This window comes from Hyperolius riggenbachi, chromosome 11 (genome assembly GCF_040937935.1).
Source record: "Hyperolius riggenbachi isolate aHypRig1 chromosome 11, aHypRig1.pri, whole genome shotgun sequence".
NCBI lineage: Eukaryota > Metazoa > Chordata > Amphibia > Anura > Hyperoliidae > Hyperolius > Hyperolius riggenbachi.
In genome coordinates this window covers 229,620,944-229,643,767 of record NC_090656.1, presented here as the reverse complement: position 1 = coordinate 229,643,767, position 22,824 = coordinate 229,620,944, and the positions used below count along the sequence as shown (strand labels likewise).

The 22,824-nt window shown below is 49.0% G+C and overlaps 1 protein-coding gene across 1 annotated transcript in view; it reads right to left on the bottom strand.

Moving 5' to 3' along the window:
- EXT2 (exostosin glycosyltransferase 2) overlaps positions 1-10,970 on the bottom strand; it is a 120,497-nt gene extending 109,527 nt beyond the window's left edge. The window contains exons 1-3 of the mRNA XM_068260821.1: positions 10,853-10,970; positions 6,504-7,072; positions 4,561-4,650 (exon numbers count right to left, since the gene is read on the bottom strand). Coding sequence (XP_068116922.1) covers positions 4,561-4,650; positions 6,504-7,039 — 626 coding nt within the window. The 5' untranslated portion in view covers positions 7,040-7,072; positions 10,853-10,970. The remainder of the gene's footprint in view (positions 1-4,560; positions 4,651-6,503; positions 7,073-10,852) is intronic.
- Positions 10,971-22,824: the final 11,854 nt, after the last annotated feature.

Below are 22,824 nucleotides of genomic sequence, written 5' to 3'. Positions count from 1 at the left end.
TTGAAGAGACTCGAACTAAATTTTCATCCTTATTTCTTCTATCCTATAAGTTCCTATGCCTGTTCTAATGTAGTCTGGCTTACTGCAGCCTTTCCTAGTTGCACAGTGGCTGTATTATCTCTGTTATATGATCTAATCTTCTTTCCTCTGTCGGGCTCAGGCAGTCTGGCTGGAATGTGCTGTGCTGCTTGTGATTGGATAGAAGCTATACACACCCTCTCCAGGGCCCCTGCAAGCTCTGTGTGACTCACACACTCTGCTTACTTGAGCCTATCACATGCTGGTTAGCAGCCATGTCTTTTGTCTGTAAACACTGCCTAAAACTGGCAATTACAAGTCAGGATTGCAGCAGGGAGTGGCAGAAACAGCACAGAGGGGCCCAGGAGAACATCATGAATAGAATGGTATGCTGTTTATTGTAAGAATTTTAGAGTACAGATTCTCTTTAAGACATCCCCTGAAAGTAAGCCCTAGTAGGAATTTTGAGTATCCTTGAAATATAAGCCCTACCCCAGAAAAGTAAGCCCTAGGGGCAGTAAAGGGCAAAAGTAAGGCAACTTGTGTTATTACTGGAGCCCATAGTCTAGCGGGCGGGACCATCACACCATCATTGGGCCAATCACTGCACTCGCTGCTACTCATAACAGAGCCATGGTTCCGCCTGCAAGACCATTGGCTCCAGTAGAAACACAAGTTTCAGTACGTCTTTTTCATAGGATGAGGCTCGGGCACACAGGCATTAAGCTGGCTGTAAAGGGAGGATGCATGGGGACATCAGAGGACACTAAGGGAAGTGTGGCATGTAGCTGAGGGTAAGAGGAGGATGCAGGGGGACACAGGAGGACATGGGAGACAGTGGAGTACATAGGGGGGGACACAGGAGGACATGGGAGACAGTGGAGTACAAAGGGGGGACACAGGAGGACATGGGGACAGTGGAGTACAAAGGGAGGACACAGGAGGACATGGGGACAGTGGAGTACATAGGGGGGGACACAGGAGGACATGGGGGACAGTGGAGTACATAGGGGGGCACAGGAGGACATGGGGGACAGTGGAGTACATAGGGGGGACACAGGAGGACATGGGGGACAGTGGAGTACATAGGGGGGCACAGGACGACATGGGGGACAGTGGAGTACATAGGGGGGACACAGGAGGACATGGGGGACAGTGGAGTACATAGGGGGGGACACAGGAGGACAGTGGAGTACATAGGGAGGGGGGGCACAGGAGGACATGGGGGACAGTGGAGTACATAGGGAGGACACAGGAAGACATGGGGGACAGTGGAGTATATAGGGGGGGACACAGGAGGACATGGGGGACAGTGGAGTACATAGGGGGGGACACAGGAGGACAGTGGAGTACATAGGGGGGGGGGGCACAGGAGGACATGGGGGACAGTGGAGTACATAGGGAGGAAACAGGAAGACATGGGGGACAGTGGAGTATATAGGGGGGGACACAGGAGGACATGGGGGACAGTGGAGTACATAGGGGGGGACACAGGAGGACATGGGGGACAGTGGAGTACATAGGGGGGGACACAGGAGGACATGGGGACATTGGAGTACATAGGGGGGGGCACAGGAGGACATGGGGGACAGTGGAGTACATACGGGGGACACAGGAGGACAGGGGATAGAAGAGGACATGGGTACAGAGGGGGACACCAGGATGACAATAAACGGTACAAGGGGCACACAAGGGGTGGATCCAGCAGAGGAAGAGGAGGCACAGTGGGGAAGGCAGGAGGCCACACAGCACAGGAACTTGTGTGTTCATAGAAATATAAGACAACCTCTGAAAATAAACCCTAGCACATCTTTTGGTGCAAAAATTAATATAACACAATGTCTTAAAGCGGATCTGAGATGAAAAACTAACTATAACAAGTAACTTATCTATGTATCTTATTTAAAGTTTAGATAGTTTATGCAGCAAAACTAGCTGCAAACAGATTCAACAGTATATGATTTTTACTTCCTGTGATACAATGACAACAGCCATGTTCTGCTTGTAAGCATTACACAGGCAAGCTGATCTGTATCTCCACCCCTCAGCCTGTGAAAACCTCCCTCCCCTCTCCTCTGCCTCTGAAATCTCTGGCTAGAAACCTCCTCCTGCCCAGACTGAGCTCCCACAAGCCCTTGCTACATGGGTCAGAGTGCCTAGGCGCTGGAGAAGCTGTGGGCGAGGCTTGTTTAGTGTATAAGGAATTAGAGTATTAAAACAAAAACAAATAATAATGTTGGGCGTGAGGAATGCCCTTTAACCACTTCTGGACCAGCACCCTCTGTCCCCTTAAGGACCAGAGGGGGCTGGAGGGTGCTGGTCCAGTAAACCGCTGCTTCCCGACGAATCGCCGCTAAACTCCGCCGCTCCCGCCGGACACTCCGCTCTGTCCCCGCCGCAGGCTGCTCTCTCTGCCGTCGGTATGACAGTAGAGCGCTGTGCGCCGGTCAGGAGCCGCTTTCATTGGCTCCTGACCCTGTCACTCCATGTAAGCCAATGAAAACGGCTCCTGACCGGCGCACAGTGCTCTACCGTCATACCGACGGCAGAGAGAGCAGCCTGCGGCGGGGACAGAGCGACGTGCCCGGCGGGAGCGGCGGAGTTTAGCGGCGATTCGTCGGGAAGCAGCGGTTTACGGGACCAGCACTCTCCAGCCCCCTCTGGTCCTTAAGGGGGCAGAGGGTGCTGGTCCAGAGGCGGCAGGGCAGCAGATTTCCGCGCAAACCGAGCGGGGATAGCGGCGGAGACGAGCTTGGGCGCACGGTCAATGGGACGTATAGTTTACGTCCGGTCAGAACTGCAGCGGCCCCTGCCCGCCGTAGATTTATACTGCGGCGGTCCGCAATAGGTTAAACTACAGTTTATGAAAGGAACACAATTATGCAATGAGTAAAAGTGTATCTCGGATCCACTTTAATTTTGGGGAAACACGGGTATTATCAAACTGCTGGACACATTTGTTGGTGCAACTAGAAGGCACAATAGATAACTGAAGAGGAGTGATGTTTCGCGCAGGCAGTCTTCATGAATTAGTAATATACGTCTCCAATCCAGCCGCCATTCCGCCTGTTTTTCTCCTTGTACTGCAAGAAGGCTGAACTTGCAAGCTCGCCGTTTAGCCTCCTGTCTGAAAGAGACTTTACTCATGCAGGAAAAGGAGCATTGCTGAACAGGACAGAGAAGACAGAACAAGCAATGATTTCCTGTGTGGAAAAATACTGCTTTGGTCAAAGATCTACAAATACCATCTTCTAACTCAGGAATCTGAGTTCACAACTATAAACGTTATGTGTGAAAAAACATGCCCTGATCACATGGCCAGAAGCAGACAAGTTATTAATATTTTATTATTATTATTTAGTATTTATATAGCGCCAACATCTTACGCAGCGCTGTACAGTATATATATATTGTATTGTCACTAACTGTCCCTCAAAGGAGCTCACAATCTAATCCCTACTATTATCATATGTCTATGTATGTATTATGTAGTGTAATTACTGTAGTCTAGGGCCAATTTAGGGGTGAGCCAATTAACTTATCTGTATATTTTTGGGATGTGGGAGGAAACCGGAGTACCCGGAGGAAACCCACGCAGACACGGGGAGAACATACAAACTCCTTGCAGATGGTGCCCTGGCTGGGATTTGAACCTGGGACACAGCGCTGCAAGGCGAGAGTGCTAACCACTACGCCACCGTGCTGCCCAAGTTAGCTTCAAGCTATGTGGGTGGAGCTGCCAGTGCTTGAATTGCATCATCCCGCTGTTGAGTCTGTAAGAAGGTGGAGCATAAACAAAATCTAAATGAGAAGACTGCAGCCTATTACAACGCGAGTTTGTGGCAAATGTCTGTGTGTGAACTTGAAGTATGATTTAGATAATGTAAACTTTGAATTAACCACACCGATAACAAAGCACGTAGATGGGGTAATCTGTGTACTTAAAAATATTAAAGATACACTGAAGCGAAAAAGCAATTATGATATAATGATTTGTATGTGTAGTACAGCTTAGAAATAAAACATTAGGAGCAGAGATGTAAGTCTAATATTGTTTCCAGTACAGGAAGAGTTAAACTCCAGTTATCTATGCAAAAGAGCCACTGAGCTCCATGACTTTTTAAAGTCGCAGAGAGCTCTGTCTTCTGAAGCTTTTATCTCAACTGTCAGTCACTGCATTTTCTTTTTCTCTGCGGAGAAGGGTTCAAAAGTTCACTGGCCTGCTCTGTAAAATCAGTTAGAATGCTGAGTAGCGTGTACACTGCAAAAATTACAGAATGATGCAATGTTTTAAAAAAACACTATATATCTGAAAATAAAAATATGAGAATATTTTCTTTGCTACTAATGTTCTAGTAAGTATCCGTACTACACAACCAATTCATTATATCATAATTTTTCTTTCGCTTCAGTGTCTCTTTAATACCAGAATAGAGCATGAAATACAGAAGGCAGAAACAACGTAGATTCAGTTGAATTCATCTACCGGCTGTAACAGATAAATATTGGCTGTCCAGATAGAGGAGTTCGCAGAGACTTTACCTGTCTCGGGGCACATCCAGAGCAGTGTTATAATCAGGGGGTCCGCCAGGCAGCATGTTAAAGAGCAAATGATTTGTACCTCGATCCCACCTAAAGAGAGAAGACAACGTTATTTAAAACTCAAAGAAAAAGTAATCACTCAAAACACATCTGGCTGCTCTGTTTATAGGTAAAGAAGCCCAGAACTACTGCGCCTGTGCAGTACGCCACGGACAAGGTGGGCTTGATTGACAGCAGCGCTTCACGCAGGCGCAGTAAGGACGACCTCGAGGTCGTCCTCTGCACTGTGCGGGGACCCCGGGACGGCGGCGGGGAGCAGAGCGGTCAGCGTGGGACATGTCAGCTGCAAGGTGCTGGAGAAAGCCCCAGGTAAGTAAACTGGCTTTACTATTATTTGCCTGATGATTCCTTTAACCACTTTACCACTGAGGGGTTTTACCCCTTGAGCGCCAGAGCCATTTTCCCCTTTCAGCGCTCCTTCCATTCATTCAATCATTCATCTATAACTTTATCATTACTTATCGCAATGAAATTAACTATATCTTGCTTTTTTCGCCACCAATTAGGCTTTCTTTAGGTAGGACATTATGTCAATAATTATTTTATTCTAAATGTGTTTTAATGGGAAAATAGGAAAAAATGTGGGGAAAAAAACATTTTTCAGTTTTCGGCCATTATAGTTTTTAAATAATGCATGCTTCTGTAATTAAAATCCATGGAATTTGCCCATTTGTCCCGGTTATTACACCGTTTAAATTATGTCCCTATCACAATGTTTGGCGACAATATTTTATTAGGAAATAAAAGGTGCATTTTTTCCAGTTTTGAATCCATCCCTAATTACAAGCCCATAGTTTATAAAGTAACAGTGCTATACCCTCTTGACATAAATATTTAAGGAGTTCAGTCCCTAAGGTAACTAACTATGTATTTTTTTTTTATTGTAATTTTTTCTTTTTATTACAAAAAAACAAAACAAAAAAAAAATGGGGAGTGTGGGAGGTAATGAGTTAATTTATAATGTAACACTGTGTATTTATATATGAAAAATTTAATTTTTTGTGCAAGCGTCCTCTAAGCGTAGGAAGTACGCTTACAGGAAGTGCAATGAGGCTGGGAAAATCACAATGATCGCGCCGATCATTGCTGGGGGGCTTAGATCAACGAACGGGAACGTTTTTTCCCGTTCACTGATCTCTGGGCGAGCAGGCAGCGTGCACGAGTGCGGGAGCGCGCACACGAGCAAGTGGGAGCGTGGACAGCGGCGGGGGGTGCGTGTATCTACGCCCCTGGTGGGGAAAGGGTGTTAAAAGGAGCGTAGATACACGCTACTGCGGTGGTAAAGTGGTTAAGGACCAGAGACCGCTGGTACAATAACAACAGAATACTGACGAATCGTCGCACATACCCACGGCGAGATCCTCAGGACACCCACTCTGCCGTCTCTATGACAGCAGAGTCATGTGAGCCGGTCAGGAGCTGTTTTCATTGGCTCCTGGCCGTGTCTATCAATGTAAGCCAGTGGGAGTTGCTTACATTGATAGGCACGGCCAGGAGCCAATGAAATTATTATATGAATTATACAGGTTTTGTGGCTAGGTAGATGCAGTTAAGGCACTAATTAGCCCCAGAACCTGTATAACTTAAATGTGTCAGTAATTAAAGGGATGAGTTGGCAACACTGCATGGGAGACAGCAGCGAGATCGGTGGGAGCGACGAAAACGGCGGATGCGCGCTGCGGCAGTGAATTGAAATCTACGCCCTGGCAGCTAGGTAACCACCAAAACAGAGCGTAGATTTCAATTGGTTTGCTACTTAAGTAGTTAAATGCATATAAAAACGTTTGCATCAGGGCTTTAGAATAGAAAAAAACAAAAACAAATTGACACGGTTGGCACTTAAATCTCTTATGTAGCGGCTATGAAGCTCTTTGCCCTCTTACCTGGGCAGTTGTGCCAGGGCCTGCGCCGTTTCCTTGATCCGCAGGTTGTCCTGATTGAGGACGTCGATGGAGGGGAGGAAGAGGCAGGCTCTGCTCACGTCCTCCGTGTAGAACTCGCTCTGAGAAATGGCGGTGAGCAGCTGGTTGTATTCCCGAGAGATGGTGCCTCCCACCGTCCCGCCGTACTCGTCCATGTACTTCTTCAGGGGGTAGATGTACACCTTCACCTTGTTCTTGGGGTTGTAGCCGCAGCGGTAGACATCGAAGCAGGTGTGCATCCTGCAGCTGAGGTCCCCGCGTTCCGGTAACGGGCTGTCCTCAGGGAGCCGCACGGCCGGGATGTCGTGAACGCTCCTCTTCTCCGGGCTCCAGTCACCGGACGGCTCGATAGTGTGGGGCCAGAACTGGAACATGCCGGTGGCAATGAGGCCCAGGAGGACCACCGAGAACAGGGCGATGTAGTAAACTCTGTGCTTGGACTTCATTCTGGGGATCAAGACGGGACCCCGGGTGCTGTACTTGACCGAGGCGCACATACTGGACCCCTCCTTCCCCGATCTCCCGCGCTACTAGAAAACGGAAAGCCAGACGTTAGCAGGAAGCAAGGAAACCACAGAGCTCGCTCTCTAATCTGATCGTAGAAGCTAAACACAGCTGATAACACCTCAACTGAAAATATGATGAGAAAAACCAAAGATAAAGCCTTGTCGAGTCCCACCCCAGTGCCGGAGCGGATCTACCAAAATCAGCACATGAAATATCAGAGCTAAGTTGGTACAAAAATTTAGCAGCAACTTAAAGAGAACCCGAGGTGTGTTTAAAGAATGTTATCTGCATACAGAGGCTGGATCTGCCTATACAGCCCAGCCTCTGTTGCTATCCCAAACCCCACTAAGGTCCCCCTGCACTCTGCAATCCCTCATAAATCACAGCCGTGCTGTGAGGCTGTGTTTACATCTGTAGTGTCAGTCTCAGCTGCTCCCCCGCCTCCTGCATAGCTCCGGTCCCTGCCCCCGTCCCTTCCCTCCAATCAGCAGGGAGGGAAGGGATGCAGGCGGGGACTGGAGTTCTGCAGGAGGCGGGGAGAGCATCAGACTGACACTAGAGATAAACACAGCCAGCCCTGACAAGCTGTCAGCAGCGTGGTTGTGATTTAAGAGGGATTGCAGAGTGCAGGGGAACCTTAGGGGGGTTTGGGATAGCAACAGAGGCTGGGCTGTATAGGCAGATCCAGCCTCTGTATGCAGATAATATTCTTCAAACCCACCTCGGGTTCTCTTTAAAAGTTAACTTTACTTATGTCGTTCTTTCGTCGATTAAAAGTTTGTTCGTCGTTCACAACGAACGATCGTTGTCGTATGTGTGTACGTAGCTTAAAGCCTAGTACACACTTTCAACTATGATTGACCAATCACTGACCAATGGTACCACCTCCATGTAGTATAAAGGTCAACAGATATTGAATGATATGAGCAGATTGTGTAGCCAAAGTCTCATACTACATGAAGGTGGTAAAATTAGTCAGCGATTGGCCAATCATAAAAGAAAGTGTGTACCAGGCCTAAGTTGCTGTGCAGCAAGACTGATAAGCAAATCCCTGTGGCTAGTAAATGTGGTGTGGGGGTTTGGCTGATATACATAAGGAAGCATTGCATCAGGTTACAGGAGGTAGGAGGGAAGATTTGGGGTGATATATCTGACATTGAAGAGGACGGAAGGTGAGCATTAGACGAGGGTTAGCTGTTGGGGTCTTGTTGGTTACGGTTAGGCACTGATATTAGAAGGGTTAAAGAGGAGCTGTTAGGTATAGGGTCTCAGAGAAAGAAAACACACATATCAGTACCTAAATATTGGCTGTACTTACATTACATATGCATTTCACTGTCCACGTTTGGATTTCACAGAATTTGTATATAGTATATGCAGAGATAGATGCTCCTGACAGCTCATGGCAGGCTCCATGTTTTTCTGTCAAATGTGTCGTCATGTCCTGCCTGCTTCCTGATCACAGATAAGCTCCTACTTGAACAACACAGTGTGCAGTGAATATTAATGAGCCATGTGGCTAGGAACAATAGCTGACTCCTGCAGAGTACTCTGCCCCGAGATTTATCAGTGCTACACGCTGGACTGATTACAAGCTTCTGTAACGTCTCATTAGCAGCCGAGGGGAGGGCCCCAGAATGCTTTGCAGTTTAGTATGCGGCTTGCGTCCTTATGGCTCTGTAACAGACTTGCTGATAAGCACACATCAAAGGTAACTGAGATTTTTATCTTCACTAATGGCTTTTGGGCTTCCTTCTAAACTGTTTAACACAGGAGAATAGAGGTTTAAATTAGCTTCTGCAGCCTGACAGTTACTCTTTAAAGTAAGGGGATGTGGTAAGGAGTTAACTTAGTGCTAGTTATGGTTAAGAGGTTAGAATTAGGCCTCAGGAAGGGAATTTTGTTATGGGGGAAATTGCAGTAAGTAGTCACCAGTGTGGCCTCCAATAATGCGAGGGAACCCATGGCTGCTGGCGCTAGTCTATGTTAGGGGACACAGCAGGAAACCTCATAGGGAACAGTTCTCCAATCAGAGTACCCTCTTACAGCACAAAGCGTCGTGATTGGCCAAATAGTGTGGGCATAGTTTACTACAACCAATTGGATACCTAGCAGTTCAAGAGGGTGCCGTCCATCCAATCACAATAGCTGAATTTCCCAGGTGAGTCAGTTTGTAAGAAATTGGGAACCCAGCAGGAAACACTTTTCATGCCACCAATCGAATTAGATGCACGAAGGCCGTGGGTGAAGATCCGGGTGTGCAATTTTGAGGTTATTGTTTCCCCCTGGGCCCCCTATTTCTTACAAATTAGTGGACACACCCAATTTGCCGAGAGCAGGATGCAGCCATTGGCCTATGAGGTTTCCCCCTGGGCCCTCTATTTCTTACAAATTAGTGGACACACCCAATTTGCCGAGAACAGGATGCAGCCATTGGCCTATGAGGTTTCCCGCTGGGTCCTCTCAACTAGACTAGCGCCTACAGCATCACACAGTAGCAAGAGGTTGAGGTGGCCAAGGGCCGTAGACAAGCAGCTGGATGTCCACATGTGGCCCTCCAAACACCCGCCTGGCATAACTAAATGTCAATCCCAAGTCAGGAGTAGATTCTGCTCATATCTGGTGACCACATGGTAGTGACCGACATCGCTCTGACGGCCTAAACTGGAGATACATTACAAAGTATTTTACGGCAGCATGGTGACCATTCCTCACTATGGATCAGTCTGAATATTCATGTGCGTTCCAGCACACTATTGGCTATGTGGAGAGCCTGGTGGGCGGTCTAGAGCGGTCCTGGTGGGCAGTTAGAATGTATTATACTACACTTTGGATTAAAGACAGCGTTTTAGCAGTGCAGACTCTCCTCTCCCTTCCTTCCTTGTTTGTTTGTTTGTATACTGAATATTCATCATACAGTGATCAATACAGGAGCTAGTGTGCCGAATACCTGACAGGGAGGGCAAACAGCAGCCATAATACTCTACAAATTGAAACTTTACTGACACATAAATCACACACTGCATAGACAGCTCCCCCCAATCCCTCACATTTCAACTTACCTATCTAGCACTGACAACCCTACTTACCCCTCTAGCACTGACGCCCCAATTTTTGACTTTAGCACTGACAGCCCACCACACTCCTCCAGCATCCCACCCACCACCCCCTGCAGCACACCAACTTAGCTCTCCAGCACTGACACCCCACCATATCCCTCCAGCACTGACACCCCAACTTACCCCACCAGCACTGACACCCCAACTTACCCCACCAGCACTGACACCCCACTACATACCTCCAGCACTGACACCCCACTACATACCTCCAGCACTGACACCCCAACTTACCCCACCAGCACTGACACCCCAACTTACCCCTCTAGCACTGACACCCCAACTTACCCCACCCAGCACTGACACCCCACCATATCCCTCCAGCACTGACACCCCAACTTACCCCACCAGCACTGACACCCCAACTTACCCCACCAGCACTGACACCCCACTACATACCTCCAGCACTGACACCCCACTACATACCTCCAGCACTGACACCCCACTACATACCTCCAGCACTGACACCCCAACTTACCCCTCCAGCACTGACACCCCAACTTGCCCCACTAGCACTGACACCCCAACTTGCCCCACTAGCACTGACACCCCAACTTGCCCCTCCAGCACTGACACCCCAACTTGCCCCACTAGCACTGACACCCCAACTTACCCCTCCAGCACTGACACCCCCCACAGAAGTGACACTCCCCCTCCAGCACTGACACTCCACTCCCCAGGCCTTACCTCGGCCCAAGTGGCAGCAGCTCCGGCCCCCGGGCCCCCCCCCGCAGTGATCACAGCCCCGGCCTCATCCCACAATCACATGAAACTCCCGCAACAGCGAGCACGTCCCTGTAGCTATCCTCCCTTCGCACTGCGCATGCGTGCCGCACAGCCCTGCTCGCAGATCGTCACACAGCCCGTCACGTGATCCGCGCCTCGACGTACGGAGAGGATCACGTGACGCCATCGCAGCTAGAGAAAAGAGTTCCCTTTTCTATTACCTACACAGCATCACATGTCCCCTATACGGAGCTGCGGCGGCCATGTTCCCGGAGACCACAGAGTGACAGGTTATCCTGGGCGTGGCACGGTGCCGGGTGGGCGGGGCACCGCTGCCTGTAGTAGTGGGGGATGTAAGGGATGCAGGTTCAGGTAGGTTACATGGAAAAGCAGAGGCCTGATCTCTGTGTGTACTCAATACATGATCCTGCGGGTACATGTTGGTAAGTTACAAAAATAAGCCACACTGACACAGTCGCTGTAACCAAGTAAGAATAGTATAGCTTGGCAATGCAAAAATGTCATAAGGCAGGTGAGATAAGCGAAGCAAAATCATACTAAATATAAGAAAGAGGATATGTACTGGGGTGGGCAAACATTTAGACTTGAAGGCTTCATGGGGTTCTCAAGTTTGACCAGGGAGCCGAAATAGGAGTGCTGTGCTCTACGCGCTGCGCAGCGCAGCAAAAATGGGTGTGGCCATAACTGGATATGGGCGGAGTTAATGTAACAGTGTAATGCTGAATAGTGTAGTGGTTAAAGAAATCATCAAGCATACCTCCCATCATTGTAAGCACAGAAAACGGGACATTTAGGCCACACCCTGAACCACGCCCCCAATACCCCCTAGACACGCCCACCATTTTTTTATTTTATTTTTTTATATTTTTATTTTAATTCATAATATTATTATGACTCCTGAAAGGGGTGTGGGGGAACATGTGGGTGTGGGGGAGCATGTGGGTGCCCGTGGGTGTGGGGGAGCATGTGGGTGCCTGACTCCTGAAAGGGGTGTGGGGGAACATGTGGGTGTGGGGGAGCATGTGGGTGCCTGTAGGTGTGGGGGAGCATGTGGATGTCCGTGGGTGTGGGGGAGCATGTGGGTGTGGGTGAGCATGTGGGTGTAGGGGAGCATGTGGGTGTCCGTGGGTGTGGGGGAGTATGTGGGTGTGGGTGAGCATGTGGGTGCCTGTGGGTGTGGGGGAGCATGTGGGTGTGGGGGAGCATGTGGGTGCGGGGGTGCCTGTGGGTGCGGGGGAGCATGTGGGTGTGGGGGAGCATGTGGGTGCCTGTGGGTGTGGGGGAGCATGTGGGTGTGGGGGAGTATGTGGGTGCCTGTGGGTGTGGGGGAGCATGTGGGTGCGGGGGAGCATGTGGGTGCCTGTGGGTGTGGGGGAGCATGTGGGTGCCTGTGGGTGTGGGGGAGTATGTGGGTGCCTGTGGGTGTGGGGGAGCATGTGGGTGCCTGTGGGTGTGGGGGAGCATGTGGGTGCCTGTGGGGGAGCACGTGGGTATGGTGGGAAGGAGGGTGCCTGGGCAGAGAAGAGGCAAACAACAAAAAAACCGATGCTCCAGCCGCGCAATGCGGGGAGTGGGGCTGCATCATTCCTCCCTCCCTCCTGCTCTCTGAAGCTGCCTGCTGTGTGGGCCCCCCCCCGGAATGCACAGTTTCCGCAGCGGTGGTCACATACCTGTCCATGCGCTTGTACGGGAGCCGGAGCACTGGCTCTTCTCTTCTAGTTCCTGTTTCCTATGACGTCATAGGAAACAGGAAGTAGAATGAAGCCGGCTCCCGTACAAGCGCATGGACAGGTATGTGACCACCGCTGCTAAACTGTGCATCCCGGGGGGGGGGGGGAGGGCCCACACAGCAGGCAGCTTCAGAGAGCAGGAGGGAGGGAGGAATGATGCAGCCCCACTCCCCGCATTGCGCGGCTGGAGCATCGTTTTTTTTTTCAGTCACCTCTGAGGCTGACTAGACCGGGACTTCGGGGGGTGGCAGCGGGAGGTGCCCCCCAACCCGTGACAGTTGGGGGGCATGATCAAGCATATTATGCTACCTTTAGATCTACTTACCTGGGTCTAGAGATGGCTCGATTTTCGGTTCGCGAACTTCTGTGAACCGCAATAGACTTCAACGGGGAGGCGAACTTTGAAAACTAGAAACTTTTATGCTGGCCACAAAAGTGATGGAAAAGATGTTTCAAGGGGTCTAACACCTGGAGGGGGGCATGGCGGAGTGGGATACATGCCAAAAGTCCCCGAAAAAAATCAGGATTTGACGCAAAGCAGCTTTTTAAGGGCAGAAATCACATTGCATGCTAAATTGGAGGCCTAAAGTGCTTTAAAACATCTTGCATGTGTATACATCAATCAGGTAGTGTAATTAGACTACTGCTTCACACTGACGCATCAAACTCACTGTGTAACGCACCGCAAAAAGCTGTTTGTGTAGTGACGGCCGTGCTGGACTGGCGCGCACCATGGCGAGAGTGCAGGCAATGGCGGTTTTAAAGCCCATATGGTCAGGCTGAGGTATCTCAATGATAGAACAACAGTGACTGTGTGTCCAGCTGATCGAATTTGTCTTTCCACAATGAAGCAACAACCTTACTATCTTGGGTGTGCCCCCCCCCCCCCCCCCCCCCCCGAGACACTCATATAGCCGGCGGTCGTTGCTTCATTGTGATATGCAAGCCCCTTCACCGCGGCAAGGTAACGATCATGAAGGGCAATTGACACATGTACATGCCTTTTGTTTTGTTGTTGCAGCTGCAGTGCAGCCAGAAAAATTAGGCAGGCATGTACACACACCAGGAAAAATTGTTCTAGCAGCGGCTTTAAAAATTCAGGAAACCACCTGGAGTCCTGGACCCTGTTGGTGGTGACGGAGAAGGCAGTTTAGCGGCCTTCAGGCAGAGATGCTGTGTGGGGAGCGACTTAGTCTTGGTGCAGGCAGTCACACGGCATGCAGGCAGAGATGCTGTGTGTGGGGACTGACTTAGTCTTCGGGCGGGCAGTAGCCCTCCGGGATCCGTGCCTCATTCATTTTGATAAAGGTGAGGTACTGAACACTTTTGTGACTTATGCGACTTCTCTTCTCAGTGACAATGCCTCCAGCTGCACTGAAGTTCCTTTCTGACAGGACGCTTAAGGCAGGGCAAGAAGTTGGATAGCAAATTGTGACAGCTCTGGCCACAGGTCAAGCCTGCACACCCAGTAGTCCAAGGGTTCATCGCTGCTCACAGTGTCTACATCCACACTTAAGGCCAGGTAGTCGGCTACCTGCCGGTCCAGACGTTGGTGGAGGGTGGATCCGGAAGTGCTAAGGCGAGGCTTTGGACTAAAGAATGTACTTATGTCAGACATCACCATGAAATCGCTGGAGCGTCCTGTCCTTGCCTGCGTGGACATGGGAGGAGGATTACTGGCAGTGGTACCTTTATTCCATTGTGCTGTGACATCACCCTTAAACGCACTGTAAAGCATAGTTGCCAGCTTGTTCTGCATGTGCTGCATCCTTTCTGCCTTCAGGTGAGTTGGTAACATCTCCACCACTTTGTGCTTATACCGATGGTTTAGTAGCGTGACCACCCAGTACAGCTCATTCCCTTTGAGGTTTTTTTATACGTGGGCCCCTCAACAGGCTAGACGGCATGAAAGACGCCATCTGCACAAATTTGGATCCAGACGTACTATCCATCTTTTCTTGCTCTTCCTCAGTGACGTCAGGTAAGTTCTCCTCCTCCCCCCAGCCACGAACAATACCACGGGAACGTTGAGCAGCACAAGCCCCCTGCTATGCCTGCTGCGGTTTTTCTTCTGCCGTCTCCTCCTCCAAAAAAAAACAAACAAACACCTTCTCATCATCTGAGTCTGACTCCTCTTCCCCACACGACTCTTCCTCCTCCTCCCCCCTCTGTGCTGCTGCAGGTGTTGAGGAAACATCTTGTTCTGATGAGAATTGATCCCACAACTGCTACTCCTGTTCCTGTTCACGCTCCTCCACAGCTTGATCCACCAATCTACGCATGGCACGCTCCAGGAAAAAAGCATATGGGATCAAGTTGCTGATGGCGCCTTCACTGCGACTCACCATGTTGGTCACCTCAAACGGCCGCATGAGCCTGCAGGCATTTTCACATGAGTGTCCAGTTCTTGGGGCAGAACATCCCCATCTCCCCAGATTGTGTCCTTCTACTATAGTTGTAGAGATACTGGGTGACGGCTTTCTCCTGTTGTATCAGGCGGTCAAACATGACCAGGGTCGAATGCCAGTGAGTCGGGCTATCACATATCAAGCGTCTCACCGGCAAGTTGTTTCTCCACTGAATGTCCGCAAAGCGTGCCATGGCTGTGTAAGACCGCCTGAAGTGCCCACACAACTTCCTGGCCTGCTTCAGGACGTCCTGTAAGCCCGGGTACTTAGACACAAATCTCTGAATGATGAGATTCAGCACATGTGCCATGCAGGGAACGTGTCAACTTTCCCAAATTTAAAGCTGAAATTAGATTGCTGTTGTTGTCACACACTACATTGTCGATGTCCAGTTTGTTTGTTTGTTAAGAGCAGCCAGGAGAGCTGCTCCAGTATGACTCTCCGCTTTGAGGCAAGACATGTCTAAGATGGCGTGACACCGTCGTACCTGGCATGCAGCATAGGCCCTGGGGAGCTGGGTATGTGTAGCTGGAGAGAAGATCGCAGCATCAGTAGAGTTGAACTGCCACTCAGCCAAGGAGGAGGACGACAGTGAAGAGGATGTAGCAGGAGGAGAGGAGGTGGCAGCAGGCCTGCCTGAAAGCCGTGGAGGTGTCACAATATTGTGACGTATTGCCTGCTAGTCGGAATGGCAATTTCCGATTCCGCGGTAAATCCGCATTCCGTCATGTACCAATTACCGATTCCGCTTTCCGCTACCAATTTCCGCATTCCAATGCGGAATTTCCGCCCGGAATCGCGGAAATTCCGCCCGACTTTAACATCGATTTTCTCAAAAACTATAAGGTCTTTTTGAAAACTTTTTTTTGCATCTTGTTCAGAAGATTCTGTTTAATAAACCCTGAAAATTTGGTGTTTCTAGGACTTACGGGGGCTTTGCTATTAACCGCTAAAGTCGGCGGATTTTTACTGTAATGTAAAATGCAGAAAATAGGCAGATGCAGACTTTCTGCATTTTACATTATAGTAAAAATCCGCCGACTTCAGGGTTTATTAAACTGAATCTTGTGAACAAGATGCAAAAAAAAGTTCTCAAAAAGACCTTATAGTTTTTGAGAAAATCGATGTTAAAGTCGGGTGGAAATTCCGGCGGAAATTTCCGCGATTTCCGGCGGAAATCCGCCTACGGCATTTGCATTACCGAATTTCGGAAATTGCTTTTCCGCGGAATCCGAATGAGCATCCCTACTGCCTGCTTGCCAGCGGTCACCAGGTTGACCCAATGGGTTGTGTAAGTAATGTACCTGCCCTGACCGTGCTTGGCAGACCAGGCATCCGTGGTCAGATAGACCCTTGACCCAACGCTGTGTGCCAGAGAGGGAGCAGGAACCATCTCAAGGTGAGAGGCAGAGTGGAGGAGGGTGGCTGTGAAGGTGCAAGGGAGAAAGCGGCTGAAGATGATGCAACTGAACGAGGAAGAGGAGAAGGAGGGTGGCTTTTCTTTTGTGTGCTGCTTTTCCTCAGGTGCTCTTCCCATTGCAGTTTGTGCCTTTTCTGCAGGTGCTTTCGTAAGGCAGTTGTTCCTACACGGGTGTTGGCCTTTCTACGGCTCCATTTTTGGAGGCAGAGAGAACAGATGGCATTGCTCTGATCTACGGCAGACACACTAAAAAATGTCCAAACCGCTGAGCCCCTCTCGGGTGTGGGCATTATGGTGGCCTCAGCAGCTGACGTTGAAGGGCATGGTTGCTGGCTGTCCATAGGTGGCGATACATGGCGCCGGACACTGCCACCATCTGTTTCTGACGACGAGCTCCCCCTGCTTCTTTCAGCAACTCGTCTCCTTCTACTCCTCTCTGGCTCCCCCTCTGAACTGTCCCCTTGGTCATCTTGTCTCTTAGGATCCCACGTGGCATCAGTATCATCATAATCATCATAATCATCCTCCCCAGCTTCACTTGCATCAGACACCTCCAAAACTGCACCAACAGCAGGTACTTCATCCTCCTCCTCCTCACACGTTACGTCCATAGTGTCGCCTAACTACATATGAGGTGGTGTAACTTGCTTAGCGCCTTAAAGGGGAACTGAAGAGAGAGGTATATGGAGGCTGTCATGTTTATTTCCTTTTAGACAATACCAGTTGCCTGGCAGCCCTGCTGATCCTCTGCCTCTAATACTATTAGCCATAGCCCCTGAACAAGCATGCAGCAGATCAGGTGTTTCAGTGGTTCAGACTTATAAGTCTGATCTGACAAGACTAGCTGCATGCTTGTTTCTGGTTTTAATCAGATACTACTGCAGAGAAATAGACCAGCGGGGCTGCCAGGCAACTGGTATTGATTAAAAGGAAATAAACATGACAGCCTCCATATACCTCTCTCTTCAGTTCCCCTTTAATCTTGTTGTAACAATAATGGCTGTGAATCAGTGATTTCCCTACCAAATAACTCCTGCGAAGTTTCAAATGCAGTGGATGTGGTGCTTGTAGTAGCACTGGTGGCTGCGAAAGAGGAGGTGTTCTGTGTTAAATAGTCAACCACGTCCTGACAATCTAGGGAGTTGATGGGACCTGCCTTCTTCTGAGCACTGTACTTTGGTCCAGGGCCGCACAAAATTATGTCAGCACGACCTTGAACAGACCTGCCGGTTGGCCTGCCTCTCCCTCTGTTTAGTCCATATCGGGGGGATGAAGTGAAAGGTATGCACTGACTTGACTAATACAATGTGCAGTCGCACAGGTGCAGTGAAGGTATGCAGTGACTGGTATTACAATACAATGTGCAGCTGTCACACAGGTGCAGTTAACAGGTATGCTCGGAGTGGTAGATTACACAGCGTGCGGTCACACAGGTGCTGTGAACAATTATGCAATAATTGGTATTACAAATGTGCACCTGTCACACACAGACAGGTACCGGACAGGCACAGTGACACTGCGTGCACTCACGTATTTAGGTGGGTGCACTGAAGTGAACAACAGGTAGGTATATGCAATGATGGGTATTACAATGTGCACCTGTCACACACAGACAGGTACCAGACAGGCACAGTGACACTGCGTGCGCTCACGTAGATAGGTGGGTGCACTGACTGAAGTGAACAGGTAGGTATATGCAATGATGGGTATTACAATGTGCACCTGTCACACACAGACAGGTACCGGGCAGGCACAGTGACACTGCGTGCGCTCACGTAGGTAGGTGGGTGCACTGACTGAAGTGAACAACAGGTATATGCAGTGATGGGTATTACAATGTGCACCTGTCACACACACAGATAGTTACTGAATGTGCTGGGCCTGGCAGTGGCACAGCACGAATTACCAAGGCTGTCTATACAACACAAGTGTCAGTGGGACACACACAAAAAAAAATAGATCACAAGAACAACATTAGCTCTCAAAAGAGCTGTTGAGGATGAGGAGTGCTTTTTAGCAATAAGGATCAGCAAGAAAGAGCAAACCAACAAGCCTAACTAAGCTTTCCCTATAAGAGTCTGCAGCAGCTTTCCCTTCTCTAATTACTGCAGGCACACGAGTGAGTCCAATGCCTGACGCTGCCTGCCTTTTTATAAGGTGGTTGGGGCTCCAGGAGGGAGTGTAGCCTGATTGGCTACAATGTGCCTGCTGATTGTGATGTAGAGGGTCAAAGTTGACCCTCATGATGCACTATGGGAGCGAATCAAACTTCCGGTAAAGTTCACGTTCGAACGCGAACCACCGAAGTTCGTGCGAATAACTTCTCCCGCGAACCGTTCTGGTCATCTCTACCTGGGGCTTCCTCCAGCCCCTTGCAGCCGACATGTCCCACAATGCATCTCCACATGCAGCACCCAAATCAGGGTCCCCGCTATGAGAGCCAATCACTTCCTGAGCCTCCAGAGGGGACAGCCGTGTCACACCTTAGATCGCAGCGCTGTACGGTGTAAATAGATGCCGTTTAACAGTTCCTAGCAGCGATCACCGCTTGGAGACTGATGACGGAGCAAAGCTCAGTCATTCAAGCTGAGATGCGCGCGTAATTTCCTGCAAAACCCCGCCCCAGGACTTCACGCCAATTGGTGTGGAGTGGTCCTGGGGCTGCCGCCACGTTCATGCCAATCGGTGTGGATCGGTCGGCAACAGGTTAACACAACATAAAGACGCAAAGAATATAATACAGAGACATTGGCATGTACTTTTAACAGATCCAGTGCTGGCAAAAATGATACCTGAGAGACCAGAAATGGTATACAGAAGGGCTCCTAATCTGAAGGATGCCTTGACACAAAGTGCATTGGATGTTCCTACAAAACCGACGGAGAATAATGGAAGTTTTTTACAAACGTGGTAACTGCTTTGCATGCAAGTGCTGTAAAAATACGGCAAGAAGAATTACCGGTACTACATGTAGGCACAACACTGGGATGGAGAGTTTTCCTATTAGACAGTTCTACAATTGCGAGACTAAAATGGTGTCGAATCTCCTTGAGTGCCCGTAGCGCTGTACCCTGCAGGGGGAGAGAGGCAGCCACAGCGATAAGCCTGCCAGCCTGCGATCGCGGCTGGCAGGATTGCAATCATAGGGGGGTTCAGTAAATGTAAACAGTGTTGCGGATCTCCCGCAGCGCTGTAGAATTTTCGAAATTATAATATAAATAGCAGCCTTTTTTCAGCTGCATGACATCAAATATAACATTTTACATTTATTAGAAGAACCCCCCCCCTACCTTTCATATTGCCGGGACAGAATCTGGCAGACTGGTGGAGGAGATAAAAAACAAAACACAGGCTGCTACTGATGATGTCACAGGGGAGGTGTGTGAGATTTCACATAGACGACGCCCCTGTGTGGGAGGGTAGCTAATGACAAACGTACCCATGATCTAAAACCTCCTACTAAGCTCAGAAGTAATGGTTGCCACCTGTATTACCCTAGTTATGAAAAGAAAAGAGTGAAAAGCATGCATTGCAATGCTCATAGGCTTGAAGGAGTGTTTATTTATCTTTGTATGTGTCAGAGTGGTGCAATTAAATATTTTGAATAAAAAAAAAAAATGTTTGGTTTGGGTCCCCTTTAACTGTCCCTCAGATTCGCGCACAATCTAATCCCTGCCACAGTCCTGGGCCATGGACAATTGAGAGGGGGGGAGGGGGGAATGAAGGAAATAAGGTTTCTTTTTTTTTTTCAAAGGATACATTTTTATAAATGAAAAAAAACAAAAAACGAACGATAGCAGGAGCGATCAGAGACCACCAAAAGACTGCCCTGTGTGTGACAAGAAAAGGTAGTAAGATTCATTTGTGTGCTAAGTTGTATGGCGGTGCAGCGAGCTGTTAAAGTGGACCCAAACCAAACATTTTTTTTAAATTCAAAATATTTAGTTGAACCACTCTGACACACACAAAAATAAATAAACACTCTTTCAAGCCTATGAGCATTGCAATGCATGCTTTTCACCCTTCTCTTTTCATAACTAGGGTTATACAGGTGGCATCCATTACTTCTGAGCTTAGTAGGAGGTTTTAGAATGATCATGGGTGCATTTGTCATCAGCTACCCTCCCTCACAGGGGCGTCGTCTATGTGAAATCTCACACAAGTTGAGATCACCTCCCCTGTGACATCATCAGTAGCAGCCTGTGTTTTGTTTTAAATCTCCTCCACCAGTCTGCCGGATTCAGTCCCGGCATTATGAAAGGAAGGGAGGGGTTCCTCCAATAAATGTAAAATATTTTATATTTGTCATCATGCAGCTGAAAACAGGCTGCTATTTATTATTATAATAATTTATCAAATAGATTTTATTTCTGAAATCTTGTATTTTTAATTTCGGTCCACTTTAAGGCTGCTCAGCACTAAATTGTGAAAAATAGCCTGGTTCCTAGGGGGGTGTAAGCCTGTGGTCCTCGAGAGGTTCAAGGAAAACATAACTGTGATCCCACTTGCCTAAGCGTTTTTGTTATAGATCAGGTTACAAAAGATTGGAGAGGAAATTACATGGATCGGGATTTAGCATAGCTAGAGATGAAGTGGAATATTAGGATCAATCGTCTTTATCCAAATGGCTCTAATCTTGACTTTGACCTTAAAGAGACTCTGAAGCGAGAATAAATCTCGCATCAGAGCTCATAGTTAGCAGGGGCACGTGTGCCCCTGCTAAACCGCCGCTATCTCGCCGCTAAACGGGGGTCCCTTCACCCCCAAATCCCCCCCCCCCGCATGACTTGGTCGTACATTTGGTCGCTCCTGGAGGCAGGGCTAACCACCGCAGCCCTGCCTCCAGTTGCGTCTGTCAGCGGCGCATCGCCGCCTCTCCCCCGCCCCTCTCAGTGAAGGAAGACTGAGAGGGGCGGGGGAGAGGCGGAGATATGCGCTGACAGACGCGCGTGGGGCAGGGCTGCGGCGGTTAGCCCTGCCCCAACCAGGAAGCGCTCCCCCGCCTTACGGAGGGGATTTGTGGGATCAGGGACCCCCGTTAAGCCGCGGGATAGCTGCGGTTTAGCAGGGGCACACATGTCCCCGCTATTTATGAGGTCTGAAGCGAGATTTATTCTCGCTTCAGACTCTCTTTAAAGGATACCATAGTCCTTACTAGATTCTAAAATTGACGCCCTGTGTGGGTAGGTGCACATAGGCTTACCGCACCTCCCGTGGCCCGGCGACTGCCTCCGGTGATCTTTAACTGGCCCCGTTCTAAAGCTCTGGTCGGCAGGGGTGGCGCATGCTCAGTATGTCTGCAGAAATATGCGCGCACTCCCGCGTAGCCAGTGCGTGTGTTCATCTGACCCGAACAAAATGCGCAGCAGTATTATTATTATTATTATTATTATTGATTTATAAAGCGCCAACATATTCCGTGGCGCTGTACAAAGTAAGAAACAAACATGGGGTACATAATAATACAGACAATGGTGTACACTAATATACAAGATACATAATTAGTGACAAAATACAAAGAATGATACAAAATACAAATTATAGAATTGGCAATGACAGTGATAAAAGTAACATGATGAATAAAATGTATAATGGTTACCATTACCAAGACACAAAAGGGGGAGAGAGCCCTGCCCTTGTGAGCTTACAATCTAAAGGGAATGGGGGGGAAACAGGAGGAGGGGTAGTATGCAGCAAATATATAGAGGCTGTGTGTTTTAGGACACCTAGTAGGAGTGCAATTTGGTCTTAGTACAAAGGGAAGTGGCCTAAGGTAGCGCATATGCTTGTCGGAACAAGTGTGTTTTTAGAGAGCGTTTAAAGGTAATAAAGGTTGGCGAGTGACGGATGTGTTGTGGGAGGGCATTCCAGAGTAGGGGTGAAGCGCGTGCGAAGTCTTGTAAACGTGAATGTGAGGAGTTGATTCTAGAGGAGGACAACAGAAGATTGTGTGCCGATCTGAGATCGGGTTTGTTTCTGGAGATTAGTGAGGATATGTACCGGGGAGAGAGATTGTGGAGAGCTTTGTAGGTTAGGGTTAGGAGTTTGAACTGAATCCTCTGGTTAATTTGCAGCCAGTGAAGAGCTTGACAGAGAGGGTCAGCTGAGGAAGATCGAGAAGAAAGACGAATGAGACGAGCAGCTGAGTTCAGTACCGACTGGAGCGGGGCCAGTTTGTTAGACGGTAGTCCACAAACTAGTATGTTACAGTAGTCCAGACAAGAAATTATAAGAGCATGTATTAACATTTTGGTTGTGTCTTGAGTGAGAAAGGGACGGATGCGAGATATATTTTTGAGTTGGAGATGGCAGGAGCTGGTTATGGAGTGAACATGAGGAATAAAAGAGAGAGAT